The sequence below is a fragment of the Coregonus clupeaformis genome, chromosome 23 (assembly GCF_020615455.1).
Source record: "Coregonus clupeaformis isolate EN_2021a chromosome 23, ASM2061545v1, whole genome shotgun sequence".
In the NCBI taxonomy this organism is placed as follows: Eukaryota; Metazoa; Chordata; class Actinopteri; order Salmoniformes; family Salmonidae; genus Coregonus; species Coregonus clupeaformis.
In genome coordinates this window covers 45,594,411-45,618,905 of record NC_059214.1, presented here as the reverse complement: position 1 = coordinate 45,618,905, position 24,495 = coordinate 45,594,411, and the positions used below count along the sequence as shown (strand labels likewise).

General features: G+C 50.7%; 1 protein-coding gene across 1 annotated transcript in view; it reads right to left on the bottom strand.

Moving 5' to 3' along the window:
* The window catches only part of mgat4a (alpha-1,3-mannosyl-glycoprotein 4-beta-N-acetylglucosaminyltransferase A), a 92,403-nt gene that overhangs the window by 6,362 nt on the left and 61,546 nt on the right, over positions 1-24,495 (bottom strand). The window contains exons 4-12 of the mRNA XM_045206720.1: positions 22,930-23,063; positions 19,723-19,769; positions 19,457-19,570; positions 10,156-10,231; positions 8,691-8,805; positions 1,783-1,913; positions 1,584-1,691; positions 920-994; positions 537-655 (exon numbers count right to left, since the gene is read on the bottom strand). Of these exons, the coding sequence (XP_045062655.1) occupies positions 537-655; positions 920-994; positions 1,584-1,691; positions 1,783-1,913; positions 8,691-8,805; positions 10,156-10,231; positions 19,457-19,570; positions 19,723-19,769; positions 22,930-23,063 (919 nt within the window). The remainder of the gene's footprint in view (positions 1-536; positions 656-919; positions 995-1,583; positions 1,692-1,782; positions 1,914-8,690; positions 8,806-10,155; positions 10,232-19,456; positions 19,571-19,722; positions 19,770-22,929; positions 23,064-24,495) is intronic.

Genomic DNA, 24,495 nt, shown 5'->3' with positions numbered 1-24,495 from the left:
AAATTAAACAGAAACACTACACATGAAACAGAAACACTACAAATTAAACAGAAACACTACAAATTAAACAGAAACACTACAAATTAAACAGAAACACTACACATGAAACAGAATGATGAGTTGGTCTCTTCTCTCTCTCCTTCTCCCTCTCCTTCTCTCTCTCCTTCTCCTTCTCGCTCTCAGTCAATCACTCTGAAGCTCCCTGACTTCTCTAACACCTCTATAGCCTATTTCTACTCATCCATTCCATCCACATCTCCTTCCTCCACCCCATCTCTTAGTGCTTTCTTTCTCCTTCCAACCCTTTCCGCTCTTTCTTTCTGTGAATCACCCTCTCTCTAGCCCCCCCTCTCTCTCTCTCTGCAGGGAGAGGGAGGGTGTCCTGGGAGTTCTTCTTTTAGAACACTCTCATTAGCACACACAGCGCCCCAGAGAGACAGGCTCGCTTAAGCTTGTGGAAGAGGAAGATTGTGTGTATGGCACGACCTCCCTTTTCCCTCAGAAATGCACACACACAGCTCCATCTCCCTCCTCACCTCTCTATGCTGACAGGCTTGTCAAACTTGAAGAGGACGTAGTCTCCAGCAGTAGGGTTGATGGCCCAGAAGAAGTCTTCTCCCAAGTAGGTCTTCTCCAACGTGTGACCCTGGTACACCTGCACAGCACAGCGTGGTCAGCTAAATGCATTCAAAACATCTCAGTATACTTCACAAATCACAAACTTTTTTTATGCATTCAAAACATTCAATACATTAATATCGTACTACCTTACATATTGAAATAAAAAGCCAGTTGTGAAACAGGCTTTAAAACAATATATTTATATATATATATATATATATATTCAATATATATTTTTCAACTCAAAAGAAGCCCAAGCCAGAAAGGCGTTTATGAGGGTGATTTATAGGTGATGTACCTTGAGAGACGTGGACACCTCAGCAGGCGGGTTCACGTGGATCTTATGGAGCAGGGGCTTCAGGAAGTCCTTATCCTAAACAGGAAGTCAAAGGGACAGGAAGAGGAAGTGAGACAGCAGCAGACATGACAGGAAGTGGTCATACCAGGGGGAAGTGAGCTTGGTCTAGTATGATGGCCGGACGTTGGTGGGTTGAGGAGACATTTGGGTAGATGGGGGTGGTGTTTGGAGGTACTTAAGACATATCAGGTGCGCCGAATACAACATTTACATTTACATTTTAGTCATTTAGCAGACACTCTTATCCAGAGCGACTTACAGGAGCAATTAGGGTTAAGTGCCTTGCTCAAGGGCACATCGACAGATTTTTCACCTAGTCGGCTTGGGGATTAGAACCAGCGACCTTTCGGTTACTGGCACAACGCTCTTAACCACTAAGCTACCTGCCTCCCCAACAACAGGTGTAGACCTTACAGTGAAATGCTTATTTACAAACCCTTAACCAATAATGCAGTTTTAAGAAAAATAAGTGTTAAGTAAAAAATAGATAAGTAAAAAATAGAAAATAAATATGGTGCAGGACATATGCTAAAAGGCTGATGCAGACAGAGTGATCTAGGGTGAGAGGGAGGGTGCTAGAGAGGGTGAAAGGTTTGGGACCCACAGTGAGTTTCTGGATCTTTCCGGCCAGAGAGGAGTGCAGCCCCACATGTTGAAAGAGAGAGGGCCTGAACCGCACACGCAGACTGGACTTCTGCCTCTCACAGTGCTTCTGCAGGCAGAAATGGTAGATGGAGAGAGAGAGAGTGAGATAGTCAATAAAAGTTGACGACACCCCCTCCCCACACACAGTGTGTACGTACCGCGTCTTTCTCCGGATTACACACTTTGACCCAGAGGATGTGGTCCAGTAGCCAATCAATGGGCTTCTCCTTATAGAACATGAGGATAAACTCTACTATCAGGTTGAGATCTGGAGCCTGGAACATCTTACCTGAGAGAGGGAGGGAGACAGAGGAGAGAGGGGAGAGAGACAGAGGAGAGAGAGAGAGGGAGGGAGACAGAGGACAGAGAGGGAAGGAGGCAGAGAGAGGGAGGAGAGAGAGGAGAGAGAGGGAGGGAGACAGAGGAGAGAGAGAGGGAGAGAGACAGAGGAGAGAGAGGGAGACAGAGGAGAGAGAGGGAGGGAGGGAGGGAGATAGAGGAGAGAGAGGGAGGGAGGGAGGGAGATAGAGGAGAGAGAGGGAGGGAGGGAGATAGAGGAGAGAGAGGGAGGGAGGGAGACAGAGGAGAGAGAGGGAGGGAGGGAGGGAGACAGAGGAGAGAGGGGAGGGAGACAGAGGAGAGAGGGGGAGGGAGACAGAGGAGAGAGGAGGAGGGAGACAGAGGAGAGAGGGGGAGAGAGGGAGACAGAGGACAGAGAGGGAGAGAGGGAGACAGAGGAGAGAGAGGGAGGGAGAGAGGAGAGAGAGGGATGGAGAGAGGAGAGAGAGGGGGAGACAGAGGAGAGGGGGAGGGAGACAGAGGAGAGAGGGGGAGGGAGACAGAGGACAGAGAGGGAGAGAGAGGAGAGAGAGGGAGGGAGGGAGGGAGGGAGGGAGGGAGGAGGGAGGGAGGGAGGAGGGAGGGAGGAGGGAGGGAGGGAGGGAGGGAGGGAGGGAGGGAGGGAGGGAGGGAGGGAGATAGAGGAGAGAGAGGGAGGGAGAGAGACAGAGGAGAGAGAGAGGGAGTCAAAGGAAAGGGAGGGAGGGAGACAGAGGAGAGAGAGGGAGGGAGGGAGACAGAGGAGAGAGGGAGGGAGGGAGGGAGACAGAGGAGAGAGAGGGAGGGAGGGAGACAGAGGAGAGAGAGGGAGGGAGGGAGACAGAGGAGAGTGGGGAGAGAGACAGAGGAGAGAGGGGGAGGGAGACAGAGGACAGAGAGGGAGAGAGGGAGACAGAGGAGAGAGAGGGAGGGAGGGAGACAGAGGAGAGAAAGAGGGAGACAGAGGAGAGAGAGGGAGGGAGGGAGATAGATGAGAGAGAGGGAAGGAGGGAGACAGAGGAGACAGAGGAGAGAGAGGGAGGGAGGGAGACAGAGGACAGAGGGGGAGGAGACAGAGGAGAGAGGGGAGGGAGACAGAGGAGTAAGAGGAGGGAGACAGAGGAGAGAGAGAGAGAGGGAGGGAGACAGAGGAGAGAGGGGGAGGGAGACAGAGGACAGAGAGGGAGAGAGAGGAGAGAGAGGGAGGGAGGGAGGGAGATAGAGGAGAGAGAGGGAGGGAGAGAGACAGAGGAGAGAGAGAGGGAGTCAAAGGAAAGAGAGGGAGGGAGACAGAGGAGAGAGAGGGAGGGAGGGAGACAGAGGAGAGAGAGGGAGGGAGGGAGACAGAGGAGAGTGGGGGAGAGACAGAGGAGAGAGGGGGGAGGGAGACAGAGGACAGAGAGGGAGAGAGGGAGACAGAGGAGAGAGAGGGAGGGAGGGAGATAGATGAGAGAGAGGGAGGGAGGGAGACAGAGGAGAGAAAGAGGGAGACAGAGGAGAGAGAGGGAGGGAGGGAGATAGATGAGAGAGAGGGAGGGAGGGAGACAGAGGAGAGAGGGGGAGGGAGACAGAGGACAGAGAGGGAGAGAGAGGAGAGAGAGGGAGGGAGGGAGGGAGGGAGATAGAGGAGAGAGAGGGAGGGAGAGAGACAGAGGAGAGAGAGAGGGAGTCAAAGGAAAGAGAGGGAGGGAGAGAGACAGAGGAGAGAGAGAGGGAGTCAAAGGAAAGAGAGGGAGGGAGACAGAGGAGAGAGAGGGAGGGAGGGAGACAGAGGAGAGAGGGAGGGAGGGAGGAGACAGAGGAGAGAGAGGGAGGGAGGGAGACAGAGAGAGAGAGGGAGGGAGGGAGACAGAGGAGAGTGGGGAGAGAGACAGAGGAGAGAGGGGGAGGGAGACAGAGGACAGAGAGGGAGAGAGGGAGACAGAGGAGAGAGAGGGAGGGAGGGAGATAGATGAGAGAGAGGGAGGGAGGGAGACAGAGGAGAGAAAGAGGGAGACAGAGGAGAGAGAGGGAGGGAGGGAGGGAGATAGATGAGAGAGAGGGAAGGAGGGAGACAGAGGAGACAGAGGAGAGAGAGGGAGGGAGGGAGACAGAGGACAGAGGGGGAGGGAGACAGAGGAGAGAGGGGGAGGGAGACAGAGGAGTAAGAGGGAGGGAGACAGAGGAGAGAGAGAGAGGGAGGGAGACGGGAAAAAGAGGGGGAGGGAGACAGAGGACAGAGAGGGAGAGAGAGGAGAGAGAGGGAGGGAGGGAGGGAGATAGAGGAGAGAGAGGGAGGGAGGGAGACAGAGGAGAGAGAGAGGGAGTCAAAGGAAAGAGAGGGAGGGAGACAGAGGAGAGAGAGGGAGGGAGGGAGACAGAGGAGAGAGGGAGGGAGGGAGGGAGACAGAGGAGAGAGAGGGAGGGAGGGAGACAGAGGAGAGAGAGGGAGGGAGGGAGACAGAGGAGAGTGGGGAGAGAGACAGAGGAGAGAGGGGGAGGAGACAGAGGACAGAGAGGGAGAGAGGGAGACAGAGGAGAGAGAGGGAGGAGGGAGATAGATGAGAGAGAGGGAGGGAGGGAGACAGAGGAGAGAAAGAGGGAGACAGAGGAGAGAGAGGGAGGGAGGGAGATAGATGAGAGAGAGGGAGGGAGGAGACAGAGGAGACAGAGGAGAGAGAGGGAGGGAGGGAGACAGAGGACAGAGGGGGAGGGAGACAGAGGAGAGAGGGGGAGGGAGACAGAGGAGTAAGAGGGAGGGAGACAGAGGAGAGAGAGAGAGGGAGGGAGACAGAGGACAGAGAGGGAAGGAGACAGAGAGAGAGAGGGAGGGAGATGGAGGTGAGAGAGAGGGAGGGAGATAGAGGAGAGAGAGGGAGGGAGGGAGATAGAGGAGGGAGAGGGAGGGAGGGAGGGAGACAGGAGAGAGGGGTAGGGAGACAGAGGAGAGAGGGGGAGGGAGACAGAGGAGAGAGGAGGAGGGAGACAGAGGAGAGAGGGGGAGAGAGGGAGACAGAGGACAGAGAGGGAGAGAGGGAGAGAGGGGGGATGGAGAGAGGAGAGAGAGGGAGAGAGACAGAGGAGAGAGAGAGGGAGACAGAGGAGAGAGAGGGAGGGAGGGAGATAGAGGAGAGAGAGGGAGGGAGGGAGACATAGGAGACAGAGGAGAAAGAGGGAGGGAGACATAGGAGACAGAGGAGAGAGGGGAAGGGAGACAGAGGAGAGAGGGGGAGACAGAGGAGAGAGGGAGGGAGACAGAGGAGAGAGAGAGAGGGAGGGAGACAGAGGACAGAGAGGGAAGGAGACAGAGGAGAGAGAGGGAGGGAGAGAGAGGGAGGGAGACAGAGGAGAGAGAGAGGGAGACAGAGGAGAGAGAGGGAGGGAGGGAGGGATGGAGGGATGGAGGGAGGGAGAAAGAGGAGAGAGGGAGGGAGGGAGACAGAGGAGAGGGAGACAGAGGAGAGAGAGGGAGGGAGGGAGGGAGGGAGGAGGGAGGGAGGGAGGGAGGGAGGGAGGGAGGGAGGAGGGAGGGAGGGAGGGAGGGAGGGAGGAGGGAGGGAGGAGGGAGATAGAGGAGAGAGGGAGGGAGGGAGACAGAGGAGAGAGAGAGAGGGAGCCAAAGGAAAGAGAGGGAGGGAGACAGAGGAGAGAGAGGGAGGGAGGGAGACAGAGGAGAGAGGGAGGGAGGGAGACAGAGGAGAGAGGGGGAGGGAGGGAGACAGAGGAGAGAGAGGGAGGGAGGGAGACAGAGGAGAGTGGGGAGGGAGACAGAGGAGAGAGGGGGAGGGAGACAGAGGACAGAGAGGGAGAGAGGGAGACAGAGGAGAGAGAGGGAGGGAGGGAGACAGAGGAGTGAGAGGGATGGAGAGAGGAGAGAGAGGGAGCGAGACAGAGGAGAGAAAGAGGGAGACAGAGGAGAGAGAGGGAGGGAGGGAGATAGAGGAGAGAGAGGGAGGAAGGGAGACAGAGGAGACAGAGGAGAGAGAGGGAGGGAGGGAGACAGAGGAGAGAGGGGGAGGGAGACAGAGGAGTAAGAGGGAGGGAGACAGAGGACAGAGAGGGAAGGAGAGAGAGGGAGGGAGACAGAGGAGAGAGAGAGGGAGACAGAGGAGAGAGAGGGAGGGAGGGAGGGAGATAGAGGAGACGGAGGGAGGGAGGGAGACAGAGGAGAGAGAGGGAGGGAGGGAGGAGACAGGAGAGAGGAGAGAGGGGGAGGGAGACAGAGGAGAGAGGGGGAGGGAGACAGAGGAGAGAGGGGGAGAGAGGGAGACAGATGACAGAGAGGGAGAGAGGGAGACAGAAGAGAGAGGGAGGGAGAGAGGAGAGAGAGGGATGGAGAGGAGAGAGAGAGGGAGAGAGACAGAGGAGAGAGAGAGGGAGAGAGAGGAGATAGAGGAGAGCGAGGGAGGGAGGGAGACAGAGGAGACAGAGGAGAGAGAGGGAATGAGGGAGGGAGACAGAGGAGAGAGGGGGAGGGAGACAGAGGAGTAAGAGGGAGGGAGACAGAGGAGAGAGAGGGAGGGAGAGAGGGGGAGACAGAGGAGAGAGAGGGACGGAGTCAGAGGAGAGAGAGGGCCGGAGTCAGAGGAGAGAGAGGGAGGGAGACAGAGGGAGAGAGGGAGTGAGACAGAGGAGAGAGGGGGAGGGAGACAGAGGAGAGAGGGGGAGGGAGACAGAGGAGAGAGAGGGAGGGAGACATAGGAGAGAGGGGGAGACAAGAGGAGAGAGAGGGAGGGAGAGGAGAGAGAGGGATGGATGGAGAAAGATGAGAGAGGGAGACAGAGGAGAGAGAGGGAGGGAGACAGAGGAGAGAGAGGGAGAGAGACAGAGGAGAGAGAGAGAGTGAGTCCAAGGAAAGAGAGGGAGGGAGACAGAGGAGAGAGAGGGAGGGAGGGAGACAGAGGTAGAGAGAGGGAGGGAGTCAGAGGAGAGAGAGGGAGGGAGACAGAGGAGAGAGAGGGAGGGAGACAGAGGAGAGAGGGGGAGGGAGACAGAGGAGAGAGAGGGAGAGAGAGGGATGGTGACAGAGGAGAGAGAGGGAGGGAGACAGAGGGAGAGAGGGAGGGAGACAGAGGAGAGAGAGGGAGGGAGACAGAGGAGAGAGAGGGAGGGAGACAGAGGAGAGAGAGAGGAGAGAGACAGAGGAGAGAGAGAGAGGGAGTCAAAGGAAAGAGAGGGAGGGAGGGAGACAGAGGAGAGAGTGAGGGAGGGAGGGAGACAGAGGAGAGAGAGGGAGGGAGGGAGACAGAGGAGAGAGAGGGAGGGAGGGAGACAGAGGAGAGGGGGGAGGGAGGGAGACAGAGGAGAGAGGGGGAGGGAGAAAGAGGAGAGAGGGGGAGGGAGACAGAGTGAGAGGGAGGGAGACAGTGGCGAGAGAGGGAGGGAGACAGAGGGGAGAGAGGGAGGGAGAGAGGGGGAGACAGAGGAGAGAGAGGGATGGAGACAGAGGAGAGAGAGGGAGAGAGACAGAGGAGAGAGCGGGAGGGGGACAGGAGAGGTCGATGGGGAGAGAGAGGGAGGGGGAAAGAGGAGGGAGTGAAACAGGGAGGGGGAGGTTGGGGATCGATAGCGAGGGGAAGGATGTGAAGGAGAGTGGAAGGAGAGACAGAGAGAGAGAGAGAGAGAGAGAGAGGGAAAGCATAGAAGGAGTATGTTAAGTGGGCTGGCAACTCAAACCTTCATTTTTTTACACTCTCTAAAAGCCTCCTGATGTTTGCTGACTTTCCTTCATTTTAGCTGACAGTCAGTGCTCGCTGATAATCCTCTAGAGTCTAAGGGCCTGGGGCTGGATTTCTACTAAGATAACGTATGGAATTGTTTTAATATGGTCATACCAAGGATGATTTAGCTATTTGATTTTGAATTATTTGATGAAACATTTGATTTGGCCTTACTGCTATTAGCCCATAGAAACACACTGAATAACATATTCATATATGGCAAAACAGATAGTGAAAAAAGTAGTAAAAAATGAAACAAAAAGGAAGTATGTTTTGAAGTGTCTGCCCTATATCTGAGAGATATACGAAAGCTCAGGATTTTTTTTTTATGAATTTGTTACTCATATTTAAAGGTGCAATATGCAGAAATCGCTCCACCGTTTCCTGGTTGCTCAAATTCTAGTAGTTTGCCTAATTTCAGTTTATGTGACAAAACAAGCAGTCATTGTGTAGATAATCATTGTACCATCTAAACCACTGTGAAATATATTTTCCATAACCAAAAATATTGTATTTTCAGCTGTTTGAAGCTGGTGTACAAAAACGAAAGTAAAAGACACAAATAGCACTTCTTAGACTTGAGAATGAGAATACAGATCTATAACTCACATTTCTGTGTGAATTTGGTTGGGTCGCCCAAAAAGTTACATATTGCAGCTTTAACCCCTTTTTGGGGGCTTTAACCCCTGTTATGACACTAAAGTACTTCCATTAATTTTTTTAACTGGTACCGGGTTACCTTCAGATGAGTTTTGTGAGGCTTGTGGGCGTCGTAGGGCAAAACAACGTGTTCGTGAGAGTTTTTGCTTTCGATGGTGAGTTTTTGCTTTTTATTAGTTTGTAGCCCAAACTGTTCGGACACTACAGATGTTTTCGTGATAAGACCGATTTTAGGGATGCCTCCTGGTCTGACAGACACTGTAGCTCTGCCACCTTCCACCGTATATGCGGAAGGCCGACATCGGCACATGCAGTGGATTGAGACACAGCCCTAAAAAAGGGTTGCTAAACGTTCAGACTGTGTGTGTGTGCATGTGCGTGCGTGTTACCGATGAAGCCAAGCTGGGAGAACTCGAGGATCATCCAGTCTTCGGAGGAGAGCTGCAGGGCAAAGTTCTTCATGGTGGCAAAGTAGTTGGGCTTGGCCACAATGTCATCCTCCAACTGAGGTGAGGGAGGGGGGGAGAAAGGTGAGGTGAGAGGCTTGCAGGGGTTCAGCCATCACACATCTAGTCATCACACATCCAGCTGACAAACATGACACCACACAAGTCTTTCTCACTGAGCTAAGCTTGTTCGTAGCGCCTACAGTAACACTGGGTGTATATACAATACATATAATAATATATATAAGGTCTATGGTTGTCTACATTCTACAGGCACTGTATGATGTCTATGGCCTACAACAGTAAAGTCAACTACACAATGTTAATGACAGCATTCAGTACCTCTGCTCTGCCCTCCCCTGGAGACAACGTGAACACAGAATGGAACATTAAAACATCAACCATAACACAAAGAAAGAAAGAAGGAAGAAAGAAAAAAAAAAAAGAAAGAAAAAAGAAAGAGGTTGTTGTTGTTGTTGTTGCTGTGTTGTTGTTGTTTGCTGTTGCTGTTGTGTGCTGTTGCTGTTGTGTTGTCCGTTGCTGCCGCTGCCGCTGCCGTTGCTGTTGCTGTTGCCGTTGCCGTTGCTGCTGCTGTTGCTGCCGCTGCTGTTGCCGTTGCTGCTGTTGCTGTTGCTGTCGCTGTTGCCGTTGCTGTTGCTGTTGCTGCTGTTGCTGCTGCTGCTGCTGTGCTGTGTGCTGCTGTTGCTGTTGCTGTGTGTTGCCGTTGCTGTTGCTGCTGTGTTGTGCTGCTGCCGCTGCTGCTGCTGTTGCCGTTGCTGCCGCTGTTGCCGCTGCCGTTGTTGTTGCTGGTGTAGCGCTGCTGTTGCTGTTGTTGTTGCCGTTGAAGAAGAAAAAAAAAGAAAGAAAGAAAGAACAGATGGGGTTAATAGAAGACTAGATGAGATCCAATGTGGTAGCTCATTATATCTAGCTATGCTTTTGATCTATGGGAGGGAGGGAGGGAGGGAGCAGCAACTGGTATGATATAAAAGACAGAACAACCTGTACAGTATCACAGTAGCTCTGATCTTCACAAGGAGGAGAAAATACTGCCCAACTCTGATAAAAGAGCATGCAACTCCATCTCTCTCTCCGTCCTGCTCTTCTCACCCACAACCACACCCACACCCACCCACACACACACACACAATTGCAAATGGCCTTGTTTGATGTAAAGAACATGCCCAAATTGGGCACGCCGTGTTCCAAACTGTCGAGTCATCACTGTTTCCGTGGTAACGAATCCTCTGATGCTGAAGTGTGTGTGTGTGTTGGTACTAAGTGTACTACAGCTCTGCCCCAGACACATACTGCTCCTGCCGGGCACATTCTAACATGTTGCCATGGGAATGCAGTTTTAGTAGGGCTAGGGGCAGAATGTGTGTGAGTGTTCCAAGGACGTACATACCTGGACATAGTAGACTCCTTTGCTCACAGCATACATCATGAGGAAGGAATAGTCCAGATTCTGCTTGGTCCGCCATCTACAACACACACACGATTATGAATAATTTCCTCATACCCTGTTGCTAAATGACTGATGCATTGTGGCTGGAGGGAGCAGGTGAACACATCACTGCCTGACAGCAGGTGTTGGGGCCGGCGCACGCACACGGCAGGTGGGCAGTAGGTACAGGCAATTTCTGCTATAAGTGGCTCTAATGAGCTCTGTTTACCATCCACTCAGAGGCGTGCGCACACACACACACACACACACACACACACACACAGTTGTGTTCATCTTTCCAGCAGCAGGGAGTCCAGGCGGCTTCTCATTAATATTCAATGAGCCCCCCTGAAAAATAATAGTGCTTACAAAGGGCAACACACAACAAGCACACATCAGACTGAGTTCAAACACTGTTAGAGAAAGAAAGAACATGTGAGGGGCAGTTGGAAGATATTGCTGAAAAACAGAATAAAAAAAAAAAGGGTTGTGGCCGTGTTCCACAAACACAACAAATCACCCATGTAGCTGCGACCCATACATCCACCCACAATACTAGATACTGTATGCCTCTCTAAGTTTAAGTGTTAGTTCAGGAAAGGCAAGTGTTTTTGTTGGGGGGGGGGGTTGGATGTGGGGGTGAGGAGGGGGTACGAGGGGGTGCTGTGGGATTATTTAAGATACTCTTAGAAGAGGTAGGGTTTCAGATGTTTTCAGAAGATGGGCAGGGACTCTGCTGTCCTAGCTTCAGGGGGAAGCTGGTTCCACCATTGGGGTTCCAGAACAGATAAGAGCTTGGACTGGGCTGAGCGGGAGCTGGGAGGGCCAAGACACCAGAGGCGGCAGAACAGATCAAATCAAATCAAATCAAATCAAATTTTATTGGTCACATGCGCCGAATACAACAGGTGCAGACATTACAGTGAAATGCTTACTTACAGCCCTTAACCAACAGTGCATTTATTTTAAACAAAAAGTAAGAATAAAACAACAACAAAAAAGTGTTGAGAAAAAAAAGAGCAGAAGTAAAAATAAAGTGACAGTAGGGAGGCTATATATACAATAGAATAAAGTGACAGTAGGGAGGCTATATATACAGGGGGGTACCACAGTGCACAGTCAATGTGCGGGGGGCACCGACTAGTTGAGGTAATATGTACATGTGGGTAGAGTTAAAGTGACTATGCATAAATACTTAACAGAGTAGCAGCAGCGTAAAAAGGGATGGGGTGGGGGGCAGTGCAAATAGTCCGGGTAGCCATGATTAGCTGTTCAGGAGTCTTATGGCTTGGGGGTAGAAGCTGTTGAGAAGTCTTTGGACCTAGACTTGGCACTCCGGTACCGCTTGTCACGAGGGTAGCAGAGAGAACAGTCTATGACTAGGGTGACTGGAGTCTTTGACAATTTTGAGGGCCTTCCTCTGACACCGCCTGGTATAGAGGTCCTGGATGGCAGGGAGCTTTGCCCCAGTGATGTACTGGGCCGCACGCACTACCCTCTGTAGTGCCTTGCGGTCAGAGGCCAAGCAGTTGCCATACCAGGCGGTGATGCAACCAGTCAGGATGCTCTCGATGGTGCAGCTGTAGAATTTTTTTGAGGATCTGAGGACCCATGCCAAATCTTTTTAGTCTCCTGAGGGGGAATAGGCTTTGTCGTGCCCTCTTCACGACTGTCTTGGTGTGTTTGGACCATGATAGTTCGTTGGTGATGTGGACACCAAGGAACTTGAAGCTCTCAACCTGTTCCACTACAGCCCCGGTCGATGAGAATGGGGGCGTGCTCAGTCCTCTTTTTTTCCTGTAGTCCACAATCATCTCCTTTGTCTTGGTCACGTTGAGGGAGAGGTTGTTGTCCTGGCACCACACGGCCAGATCTCTGACCTCCTCCCTATAGGCTGTCTCATCGTTGTCGGTGATCAGGCCTACCACTGTTGTGTCGTCGGCAAACTTAATGATGGTGTTGGAGTCGTGCCTGGCCATGCAGTCATGGGTGAACAGAGAGTACAGGAGGGGGACTGAGCACGCACCCCCTGAGGGGCCCCCGTGTTGAGGATCAGTGTGGCAGATGTGTTGTTACCTACCCTTACCACCTGGGGGCGGCCCGTCAGGAAGTCCAGGATCCAGTTGCAGAGGGAGGTGTTTAGTCCCAGGATCCTTAGCTTAGTGATGAGCTTTGAGGGCACTATGGTGTTGAATGCTGAGCTGTAGTCAATGAATAGCATTCTCACGTAGGTGTTCCCTCTTGTCCAGGTGGGAAAGGGCAGTGTGGGAGTGCGATAGAGATTGCATCATCTGTGGATCTGTTGGGGCGGTATGCAAATTGGAGTGGGTCTAGGGTTTCTGGGATTATGCTGTTGATGTGAGCCATGACCAGTCTTTCAAAGCACTTCATGGCTACAGACGTCAGTGCCACGGGTCGGTAGTCATTTAGGCAGGTTATCTTAGAGTTCTTGGGCACGGGGACTATGGTGGTCTGCTTGAAACATGTTGGTATTACAGACTCAGTCAGGGACATGTTGAAAATGTCAGTGAAGACACTTGCCAGTTGGTCAGCACATGCTCGGAGTACACGTCCTGGTAATCCGTCTGGCCCTGCGGCCTTGTGAATGTTGACCTGCTTAAAAGTCTTACTCACATCGGCTACGGAGAGCGTGATCACATAGTCGTCCGGAACAGCTGGTGCTCTCATGCATGCTTCAGTGTTGCTTGCCTCGAGCGAGCATAGAAGTGGTTTAGCCTGTCTGGTAGGCTTGTGTCACTGGGCAGCTCGCGGCTGTGCTTCCCTTTGTAGTCTGTAATAGTTTTCAAGCCCTGCCACATCCGACGCAGCGTCAGAGCCAGTGTAGTATGATTCAATCTTAGACCTGTATTGACTCTTTGCCTGTTTGATGGTTCGTCGGAGGTCATAGCGGGATTTCTTATAAGCGTCCGGGGTTAGAGTCCCGTTCCTTGAAAGCGGCAGCTCTACCCTTTAGCTCAGTGCGGATGTTTCCTGTAATCCATGGCTTCTGGTTGGGGTATGTACGTACGGTCACTGTGGGGACGACATCATCGATGCACTTATTGATGAAGCCAGTGACTGATGTGGTGTACTCCTCAATGCTGTCTGAAGAATCCCTGAACATGTTCCAGTCTGTGCTAGCAAAACAGTCCTGTAGCTTAGCATCTGCGTCATCAGAGCAGAGTACTCGGGTTGGGGTGTAGGGTTTGAGCAGAGCCTTAAGGTTCCTCTTGCTGGTCCATAGGCAAGTACCATGGTCTTGTAGTGGATGTGAGCCTCGACTGGAAGCCAGTGGAGTGTGCAGAGGAGCGGGGTTATATGGGAGAACTTGGGAAGGTTGAAAACCAGGCGGGCTGCAGCGTTCTGGATAAGTTGCAGGGGTTTGATGGCACAAGCGGGGAGCCCAGCCAACAGCAAGTTGCAGTAGTCCAGACGGGAGATGACAAGCGCCTGGATTAGGACCTGTACCACTTCCTGTGTGAGGTAGGGTCCTACTCTACGGATGTTGTAGAGCATGAACCTGCAGGAGCGAGTCACTGCTTTGATGTTTGCAGAGAACAAGTGACCCTGGACGTGTTGTCCAGGGTCACGGCAAGGTTATTTGTACTCTGGGAGGGGGACACTGTGGAGTTGTCAACCGTGATGGAGAGGTCTTGGAGCGGGCAGGCCTTCCCCGGTAGGAAGAGCAGCTCCGTCTTGTCGAGGTTGAGCTTGAGGTGGTGGGCCGTCATCCAAGCGGTGATATCTGCCAGGCATGCAGAGATGGGTGTCGTCACCTTGGTGTCAGATGGGGGAAAGGAGAAAACCGAGCCTTGGGGGACACCAGTAGTGAGAGTACGTCGAAACTTAGTCAGATGAAGAGAGAGCAGCTGGAGTAGCAGTGTTCTCTGGGGTGATCCATATCTCCGTCAGCGCCAAAAAGTCAAGGGACTGAAGGGCAGCATAGGCTGAGATGAACTGGGTGTTCTTGACTGCAGATCGGCAGTTCCAAATGCTGCCGGAGACCAGGAATTCCACATGGGTTGTGCATGCAGGGTACACTAAATTAGAATGCTTGCAGCCAAGGGGTGGGGAGCGTCTGTAAAGCCTACAGGGAGAGGAGCCTACAGGGAGAGGAGCCTACAGGGAGAGGAGCCTACAGGGAGAGGAGCCTACAGGGAGAGGAGCCTACAGGGAGAGGAGCCTACAGGGAGAGGAGCCAACAGGGAGAAGAGCCTACAGGGAGAGGAGCCAACAGGGAGAGGAGCCAACAGGGAGAGGAGCCACAGGAGAGGAGCCTACAGGAGAGGAGCCCTACAGGAGAGGAGCCTACAGGAGAAGAGCCAACAGGAGAGGAGCCAACAGGAGAGAGCCAACAGGGAGAGGAGCCTACAGGAGAGGAGCCAACAGGGAGAAGAGCCCACAGGGAGAGGAGCCAACAGGAGAGGAGCCAACAGGAGAGAGCCAACAGGAGAGGATCCAACAGGGAGAGGAGCCAACAGGGAGAGGAGCCAACAGGAGAGAAGCCACAGGAGAGGAGCCTACAGGGAGAGGAGCCAACAGGGAGAGGAGCCTACAGGGAGAGGAGCCTACAGGGAGAGGAGCCAACAGGGAGAGGAGCCAACAGGGAGAGGAGCCTACAGGGAGAGGAGCCAACAGGGAGAAGAGCCAACAGGGAAAGGAGTGAACAGGTATAGAAAACACACATAGTTGACAAAGTTACAAAAGAGCAAAATGAGATCATCCTAAAACAACTAGGTAAAATACTGAAGTGAGAAGGGGTGCCTTCCTCTCCTTCCTTCCTCCAACAACTCCGCAGAACAGTCTTAGTTTTGGCGACGAGACCGCCGCTTACACGGTTGCTGCTGAGAAAAACTGAAGTACTAACACTCATTTCTATTTGCCTAGCAGAGGTGAAGAGCACACCTCCCGGTACTAAATGCTGATTGCATAGGAGAGGAGAAACCCCTCCCCCTCCGATACAGCCACTGATTACCAAAATAACATTCACAAATTGCCCTGCCCCTTAATCCTGGGTGATGTGTCAACAATCCTCTGCAAGTTATGAGCAGTCAGCAGTTCACACACCAAGTAGGCCACAGGGAAGACAGGCAGCACTTAAAGTAGATGGCCCTAGCTAGCAAAAAGACAGTACTAGACAACAACAGATAAAGACAACAATTATACGTATCACTCCTCGACATATCAGGAGTCCTCTAGCTTTAGAATGAAGCACATTGAGTATGCACACACACACACACACACACACACACACACACACACACACGCTGTCAGATGTGAGGTCTTGTTGGATGAACACTGATTTCTCACGGGAGACAGAGGGACGGAATGAGGGAGTGGGAGGGAGGAAGACACTGTCTCTGTGCCTGAGGGAGAGAAAGCCAGAGAAAGACAGAGAGACAGGGGGAGAGAAAGCCAGAGAAAACAGAGAGACAGGGGGAGAGAAAGACAGAGAAACAGAGAGACAGAGGGAGAGAAAGACAGAGAAACAGAGAGACAGAGGGAGAGAAAGACAGAGAAACAGAGGGAGAGAAAGCCAGAGAAAACAGAGAGACAGGGGGAGAGAAAGACAGAGAAACAGAGAGACAGAGGGAGAGAAAGACAGAGAAACAGAGGGAGAGAAAGACAGATAAACAGAGAGACAGAGGGAGAGAAAGACAGAGAAACAGAGGGAGAGAAAGCCAGAGAAAACAGAGAGACAGAGGGAGAGAAAGACAGAGAGACAGAGAGACAGAGGGAGAGAAAGCCAGAGAAAACAGAGAGACAGAGGGAGAGAAAGACAGAGAGACAGAGAGACAGAGGGAGAGAAAGACAGAGAAACAGAGAGACAGAGGGAGAGAAAGACAGAGAGACAGAGAGACAGAGGTAGAGAAAGCCAGAGAAAACAGAGAGACAGAGGGAGAGAAAGACAGAGAGACAGAGAGACAGAGGGAGAGAAAGCCAGAGAAAACAGAGAGACAGAGGGAGAGAAAGACAGAGAGACAGAGAGACAGAGGGAGAGAAAGACAGAGAAACAGAGAGACAGAGGGAGAGAAAGACAGAGAGACAGAGAGACAGAGGTAGAGAAAGCCAGAGAAAACAGAGAGACAGAGGGAGAGAAAGACAGAGAGACAGAGAGACAGAGGGAGAGAAAGACAGAGAGACAGAGAGACAGAGGTAGAGAAAGCCAGAGAAAGACAGAGAGACAGAGGGAGAGAAAGCCAGAGAAAACAGAGAGACAGGGGGAGAGAAAGACAGAGAAACAGAGAGACAGAGGGAGAGAAAGACAGAGAAACAGAGGGAGAGAAAGACAGATAAACAGAGAGACAGGGGGAGAGAAAGACAGATAAACAGAGAGACAGGGGGAGAGAAAGACAGAGAAACAGAGAGACAGAGGGAGAGAAAGACAGAGAAAACAGAGAGACAGAGGGAGAGAAAGACAGAGAAACAGAGAGACAGAGGGAGAGAAAGACAGAGAGACAGAGAGACAGAGGGAGAGAAAGACAGAGAAACAGAGAAACAGAGGGAGAGAAAGACAGAGAGACAGAGAGACAGAGGGAGAGAAAGACAGATAAACAGAGAGACAGGGGGAGAGAAAGACAGAGAAACAGAGAGACAGAGGGAGAGAAAGACAGAGAAAACAGAGAGACAGAGGGAGAGAAAGACAGAGAGACAGAGAGACAGAGGTAGAGAAAGACAGAGAAACAGAGAGACAGAGGGAGAGAAAGACAGAGAGACAGAGGGAGAGAAAGACAGAGAGACAGAGAGACAGAGGGAGAGAAAGACAGAGAGACAGAGAGACAGAGGTAGAGAAAGCCAGAGAAAACAGAGAGACAGAGGTAGAGAAAGCCAGAGAAAACAGAGAGACAGCTTTAGAGAGAGAAGAAAATATTAAAGCGATAAGCCATTTAGAAGACAGAGGGAGAGAGAGAAGGGATGATATGGCATCATGGATCAGATAGAAGGAGGGGTGAGCAGAGGAAAGAGGGGGAGAAAAAAGAGCGAAAAGAAGGATGCCGAGGAGGAAAGGGAAGAGAGAGAAGAAGAAGAGAAAGGAAAAGAGAGAAGAAGAGCGTAAGAAAGAAATCTATAATTATAGAGCGAGAGTAGTGTTGTCACGGTACCAGAATTCTGACTTCCATACCGATACCAGGTTTATTATCACAATACTCTAAACCATCACGATACTCGATACCAAAACGATACCATGGCAAAAAAAGAAGGCATAGTAGCCAAAGTCACAGAATGGCACTTGATCCTGACAGATAAACCCAGCCACCGCTCTGTTCAATCGTTGGGCATCTTCTGAGTTCAATATCATTACATTTGATATGTTTTAAATAAAATAAAAATCAGATACAGCCATGTATGCATTAATGAATAAATTATACAATCATACAATCAATTCGACTTTGTTTTTACCAATCTAACTACATAACATAATGGTAATCATTTATTTGAATGGTAAATCTCTTGATAAACTGGGTAAATCAAGATGTTGCCTAGGCCTAACCACAGTACAGGTGAATAGAAGTGTGTGCATGAATTGTGGTATTTGAACCATTTTTCATGTTCTACTATCGAAAAAGTACAGAAGTTTAAGAGAAAGAGAGAGATGATCCAACAGCAGTCAATGTAGGAGTGAGGGAGAAGGGGAGGGTGGGAGAGAGAGGGAGGGAGGAGTGCAATCGACCTTGAGCTCACTTTGCGGAATGCCTGTGGAATACTGAGTACCTGGCCCACCCCTCCTTCCTGCTCTTCCCTCTCTCCTATCCTCTCCCATTCTCTCCGTCCTGTCACTGGCAATGCCCAACGGACGTGGCACATACACAAACAATAACCAGAACAACGTCATTTTCAACGGGGTGTGAGTAGTGGAGCTGGGCTGGAGAGGTGCAAAAGTGGCGGAGTGTTGCCGTTATTTGAACCTTTACCAATGTTAGTCACCAATTGAAGATTAGAGGCGGAGAAACTTCCTCTGATTGTTTACAGATTCTTACAGGGCTCCACACTGAACGGGAGCAGGGAGATGACAGGGCTCCACACTGAACGGGAGCAGGGAGATGACAGGGCTCCACACAGAGGGAGCAGGGAGATGACAGGGCTCCACACTGAACGGGAGCAGGGAGATGACAGGGCTCCACACAGAGGGAGCAGGGAGATGACAGGGCTCCACACTGAACGGGAGCAGGGAGATGACAGGGCTCCACACAGAGGGAGCAGGGAGATGACAGGGCTCCACACTGAACGGGAGCAGGGAGATGACAGGGCTCCACACTGAAAGGGAGCAGGGAGATGACAGGGCTCCACACTGAAAGGGAGCAGGGAGATGACAGGGCTCCACACTGAACGGGAGCAGGGAGATGACAGGGCTCCAGACTGTAAGGGAGCAGGGAGATGACAGGGCTCCACACTGAAAGGGAGCAGGGAGATGACAGGGCTCCACACAGAGGGAGCAGGGAGATGACAGGGCTCCACACAGAGGGAGCAGGGAGATGACAGGGCTCCACACTGAACGGGAGCAGGGAGATGACAGGGCTCCACACTGAAAGGGAGCAGGGAGATGACAGGGCTCCACACTGAAAGGGAGCAGGGAGATGACAGGGCTCCACACTGAAAGGGAGCAGGGAGATGACAGGGCTCCACACTGAACGGGAGCAGGGAGATGACAGGGCTCCACACTGAACGGGAGCAGGGAGATGACAGGGCTCCACACAGAGGGAGCAGGGAGATGACAGGGCTCCACACTGAACGGGAGCAGGGAGATGACAGGGCTCCACACAGAGGGAGCAGGGAGATGACAGGGCTCCACACAGAGGGAGCAGGGAGATGACAGGGCTCCACACAGAGGGAGCAGGGAGATGACAGGGCTCCACACTACGACCATTTAGTTGCATTTTGCGACCCTTTGACTTGGCTGTGAGAGTACAATTTTTTATTGGTCGCACTGGTGCGAGCTGAACATTCTACCTGGTCACTTCAATCAAAACATCCTATTTTGGGGGCAGATAAAACCATGAATTTGTTAAACAGTAAAGTGCATTATCCTCATGATTCCTGTAATAAAAGTGTCTGCCCTGCTGTTGTGCCTGCCTGTCTATGTTGCTGGGGACAGCTGCTATAATGAGCGAGACTCTCACTCTCGTGCCCTTCGTGATAGTATAACATTTCAAACTGAAATGCCACCAACTGAAAAAGTTAGTGGCAGCAGTGCCACCAGGGGGAAATGTAAGTCTGGAGCCCTGTTCAAATGTTGACTGTTTTACTGGGTGTTTCCGCTCACCTGACCCTCTCTCTGGAGTCTCCGAAGGTCTCTTTGAGGTCTTTGAGATCAGGGTAGTAGCTGGCAGGAGGAGAAATCAGCTCCAACAGACCTGAACTGAACTCTGTAGAAAACCTAGGATAGAGACACACACACACACACACACACACGAGTTGTCATTCTCCGTCTGTTTTCTCTAAACCGCCAGGGGAATTATCAGACAGGAAACAGTCATCATAAAGACAGGAAGCTGTGTGAGGTTAAGGACAGGAAGTGAGGTCACTCACTCTTTCTCCAGTCCGGTCACCACGCTTTGGACGTATTCCCTGTCCGTCTGCAGAGGCAGAATATAATGTTATTATTTGTATGTCACAGTGTGTGTTTGAATGTTTGTGTGTGTGTATAAATATAAATATGAAAAAGTATTTGCCCCCTTTCTAATTTTCTCTACTTTTGCATATTTGTGATACTGAATGTTATCAGATCTTCAACCAAAACCTAATATTAGATAAAGGGAACATAAGTGAACAAATAACACAACAATTACATATTTATTTCATTTATTTCATAAACAAAGTTATGCAACACCCAATTCCCCTGTGTGAAAAAGGTAATGCCCCCCTTACACTCAATAACTGGTTGTGCCACCTTTAGCTGCAATGACTCAACCAAATGCTTCTGTAGTTGTTGATCAGTCTCTCACGTCGCTGTGGAGGAATTTTGCCCCTCTTCGCAGAACTGCTTTAACTCAGTGACGTGTGGGTTTTGAAGCATGAACTGCTCGTTTCAAGTCCTGCCACAACATCTCAATTGGGATTAGATCTGGACTTTGACTAGGCCATTCCAAAACGTCCAATTTGTTGCTTTTTAGCAATTTTCATGTAGACTTGATTGTGTGTTTTGGATCATTGTCTTGCTGCATGACCCAGCTGGCTTCAGCTTCAGCTCACAGACGGATGGTCTGACATTCTCCTTGTAGAATTCTCTGATACAGAGCAGAATTCATGGTTCATTCTATTAAGGCAAGTCATCCAGGTCCTGAGGCAGCAAAGCATCCCCAAACCATCCCACCACCACCACCATGCTTGACCTTTGGTATGATGTTCTTACTGTGGAATGCAGTGTTTGGTTTTCGCCAGGCATAATGGGACCCATCTCGTCCAAAAAGTTGACTCAAGTTTGCCAAAAAGCACCTGGATGATCATCAAGACTCTTGGAAGAACGTTCTATGGACAGATGATTCAAAAGTATAACTTTTTGGACGACATGGTTCCAGTAATGCCTGCCGAAAACCAAACTCTGCATTCCACAGTAAGAACATCATACCAAAGGTCAAGCATGGTGGTGGTGGTGTGATGGTTTGGGGATGCTTTGCTGCCTCAGGACCTGGACGACTTGCCTTAATAGAAGGAACCATGAATTCTGCTCTGTATCAGAGAATTCTATAGGAGAATGTCAGACCATCCGTCTGTGAGCTGCAGCTGAAGCCAGCTGGGTTACGCAGCAAGACAATGATCCAAAACACACAATCAAGTCTACATGAAAATAGCTAAAAAGCAACAAATTGGACGTTTTGGAATGGCCTAGTCAAAGTCCAGACCTAATCCCAATTGAGATGTTGTGGCAGGACTTGAAACGAGCAGTTCATGCTTCAAAACCCACACGTCACTGAGTTAAAGCAGTTCTGCATGGAAGAGTGGGCCAAAATTCCTCCACAGCGACGTGAGAGACTGATCAACAACTACAGGAAGCATTTGGTTGGAGTCATTGCAGCTAAAGGTGGCACAACCAGTTATTGAGTGTAAGGGGGCAATTACTTTTTCACACAGGGGAATTGGGTGTTGCATAACTTTGTTTATGAAATAAATGAAATAAATATGTAATTGTTGTGTTATTTGTTCACTTATGTTCCCTTTATCTAATATTAGGTTTTGGTTGAAGATCTGATAACATTCAGTATCACAAATATGCAAAAGTAGAGAAAATTTGAAAGGGGGCAAATACTTTTTCATAGCACTATATATATATATATATATATATATATATATGTGCATGAGAGTGTGTGTATGAGAGTGTGTGTATGAGTGTGTCAGGATTTTGGGTGCCCAAAAAATGAAAAGCCGAATAATAGAATTAGCTAAATTGCAAAATAATGCTTTTTTGCCTATTCATTTATGGCAATACCAATCGATAGAAATACATTTGACCGGTCAAGCTTGTCGGTCTATAGGTTCATTTGCATTATTTAGTGGAATTAAATTGGAGCGTGTGTATTTTTGTTAATATATTTATCACACACAGCATACAGATACAGAGCCTAATTTGAGCGGGAAATCTGTCAGACAGCGCAAGAGCTGATGCTACAGCCCTCAAACAGCTGTTCATTGCTGCTGGTGTGGTCCTCTGTAGCTCAGCTGGTAGAGCACGGCGCTTGTAACGCCAAGGTAGTGGGTTCGATCCCCGGGACCACCCATACACAAAAAAAATGTATGCACACATGACTGTAAGTCGCTTTGGATAAAAGCGTCTGCTAAATGGCATATTATATTATTATTTTTTATATTTAAACGTGTGCTTTTATAAGCCCAATCATTGCGCAACAATTCTAAATGCAATTGTCTGTTAAAAACGGTTTTGGTGGCCATGACTAAAAGCTACTATTTGTATTTCTCAAAGCTACGATTTGTATTTCTCAACTGGTAATTAAAGCGCTTTCCATTCCCCATTTAAGTGCATAGTCACCGGTAGGCAGGCTTTAGCGCGTCACACACCACTTTGCAACGAGCTGGAGGCAGTATGCATTTTGAAAACATATACTTAATTGTTTGAAACCGGAACATTTTACATTTTACATTTTTGGACATTTTATGTCACATGAAACCACTCGCATGCGCGGTGCGCTTTTGATGGTGTTTTCCCACTAATTGCATTACGGAACGAACATTCGTGCGTAGCTTACTGCCTTGTGCGAATTGCTGCTTTTATAATTTGAAGAAATAATAGTTTATCAAATAAACGTTCTGATCTGCTGCGTCAGCCTCATTGCTTTTTAACGTTGTTTTAATGTAGCCTAGGCTACTGGTTGGATGGATTTGGGATCTATCGTCCCACAACTGTCCCAGAGTCTGTTTGGAAGAGGCTATTTCATTCTCATACAGAACGACAAGCTGACCAATTCAATAGGTAAACTTTTCTACTATGGGGGATAGTAGATTGACATACACTAGTGATTTTGCTGTTCGTTACTTGTCTTGTTGGCTGAGGAAAAGTAAATGTGGACAGTTATTCTAACATCTTCAAGACGAATTACCATAATCTAAATGTGATTTCTGTCATTCTGAGCACCGTGGGTGACGCCCTAATCAGGTTACGCACCCAATGCATATGGGTCCAGTACATTTCTCAAATGTCCAGTAAATGAAAATGCTGCCAGTCAAATGTCCAGGGCCACATGTTCCTAATGGAAACCCTGGTGTGTGTGTGTTTCCCCCCACCTCTCCTACAAAGACGATGATGACACAGTCAAGTTTCTCCTCAGGTGAGAGCTTGTTGACGAGCGAGTGCAGCGTCTCAGCCAGGTACGACTTCACTTTCCGCTTTACGGTAGGAATACCCATCACCATGGAGACTGGGGGGAGATGAAAGGACCCGGGTAAGAACAGAGTCAGACCATAGAAGAAGAAACACAAAAACACACAGGCTGAGAACAGAACGTGTTAAATATGGTAACTAAGTCGCTTTGTATTTTAAGAAAACAAACATTTTCAATGAATGGAAGGCAGAAGTTTAACTGAGGAAAAGGTAGGAGAGGGAGAGGGAGAGGGATAGAGAGAGAAAGAGAGGGAGGGGAGAGAGAGAGAGAGACAGGTGGGAGGGAGAAAGAAAGAATGAAAGAAAGAGAGGGAGGGGAGAGAGTAGGGGGAAGGGGAGAGAGAGCTAGTGAGAGGGAGGGGGAGAGAGGAGGGGGAAGGGGAGAGAGAGAGCTAGTGAGAGGGAGGGAGAGAGGAGGGGGAAGGGAGAGAGAGAGCTAGTGAGAGGGAGGGGAGAGAGGAGGGGGGAGGGGAGAGAGAGAGCAAGTGAGAGGGAGGGGAGAGAGGAGGGGGAAGGGGAGAGAGAGAGCTAGTGAGAGGGAGGGGAGAGAGGAGGGAGGGGAGAGAGAGAGCTAGTGAGAGGGAGGGGGAGAGAGGAGGGGGAAGGGGAGAGAGAGAGCTAGTGAGAGGGAGGGGAGAGAGGAGGGGAAGGAGAGAGAGAGCTAGTGAGAGGGAGGGGAGAGAGGAGGGAAGGAGAGAGAGAGCTAGTGAGAGGGAGGGGAGAGAGGAGGGGAAGGAGAGAGAGAGCTAGTGAGAGGAGGGGAGAGAGAGAGCTAGTGATAGGGAGGGAGAGAGAGAGCTAGTGAGAGGGAGGGGGAGAGGGGGCTAGTGAGAGGGAGGGGAGAGAGAGAGGGAGAGAGAGGGAGGGGAGAGAGAGAGCTAGTGAGAGGAGGGAGGAGAGAGAGAGGAGAGAGAGGGAGGGGGAGAGAGAGAGCTAGTGAGAGGGAGGGGAGAGAGAGAGGGAGAGAGAGGAGGGGGAGAGAGAGAGGGAGAGAGAGGGAGGGGGAGAGAGAGAGCTAGTGAGAGGGAGGGAGAGAGAGAGGAGAGAGAGGGAGGGAGAGAGGGGGCTAGTGAGAGGGGGGAGAGAGAGAGGGAGAGAGAGAGCTAGTGAGAGGGAGGGGGAGAGAGAGCTAGTGATAGAGAGGGAGAGAGAGAGCTAGTGAGAGGAGGGGAGAGAGGGAGCTAGTGATAGGGAGGGGGAGAGAGAGAGCTAGTGAGAGGGAGGGGGAGAGAGAGAGCTAGTGATAGGGAGGGGGAGAGAGAGAGGGAGAGAGAGGGAGGGGAGAGAGAGAGGGAGAGAGAGAGCTAGTGAGAGGGAGGGGAGAGAGAGAGCCTAGTGAGAGGGAGGGGGAGAGAGAGAGCTAGTGAGAGGGAGGGGGAGAGAGGGGGCTAGTGAGAGGGGGGAGAGAGAGAGGGAGAGAGAGAGCTAGTGAGAGGGAGGGAGAGAGAGCTAGTGATAGGGAGGGGAGA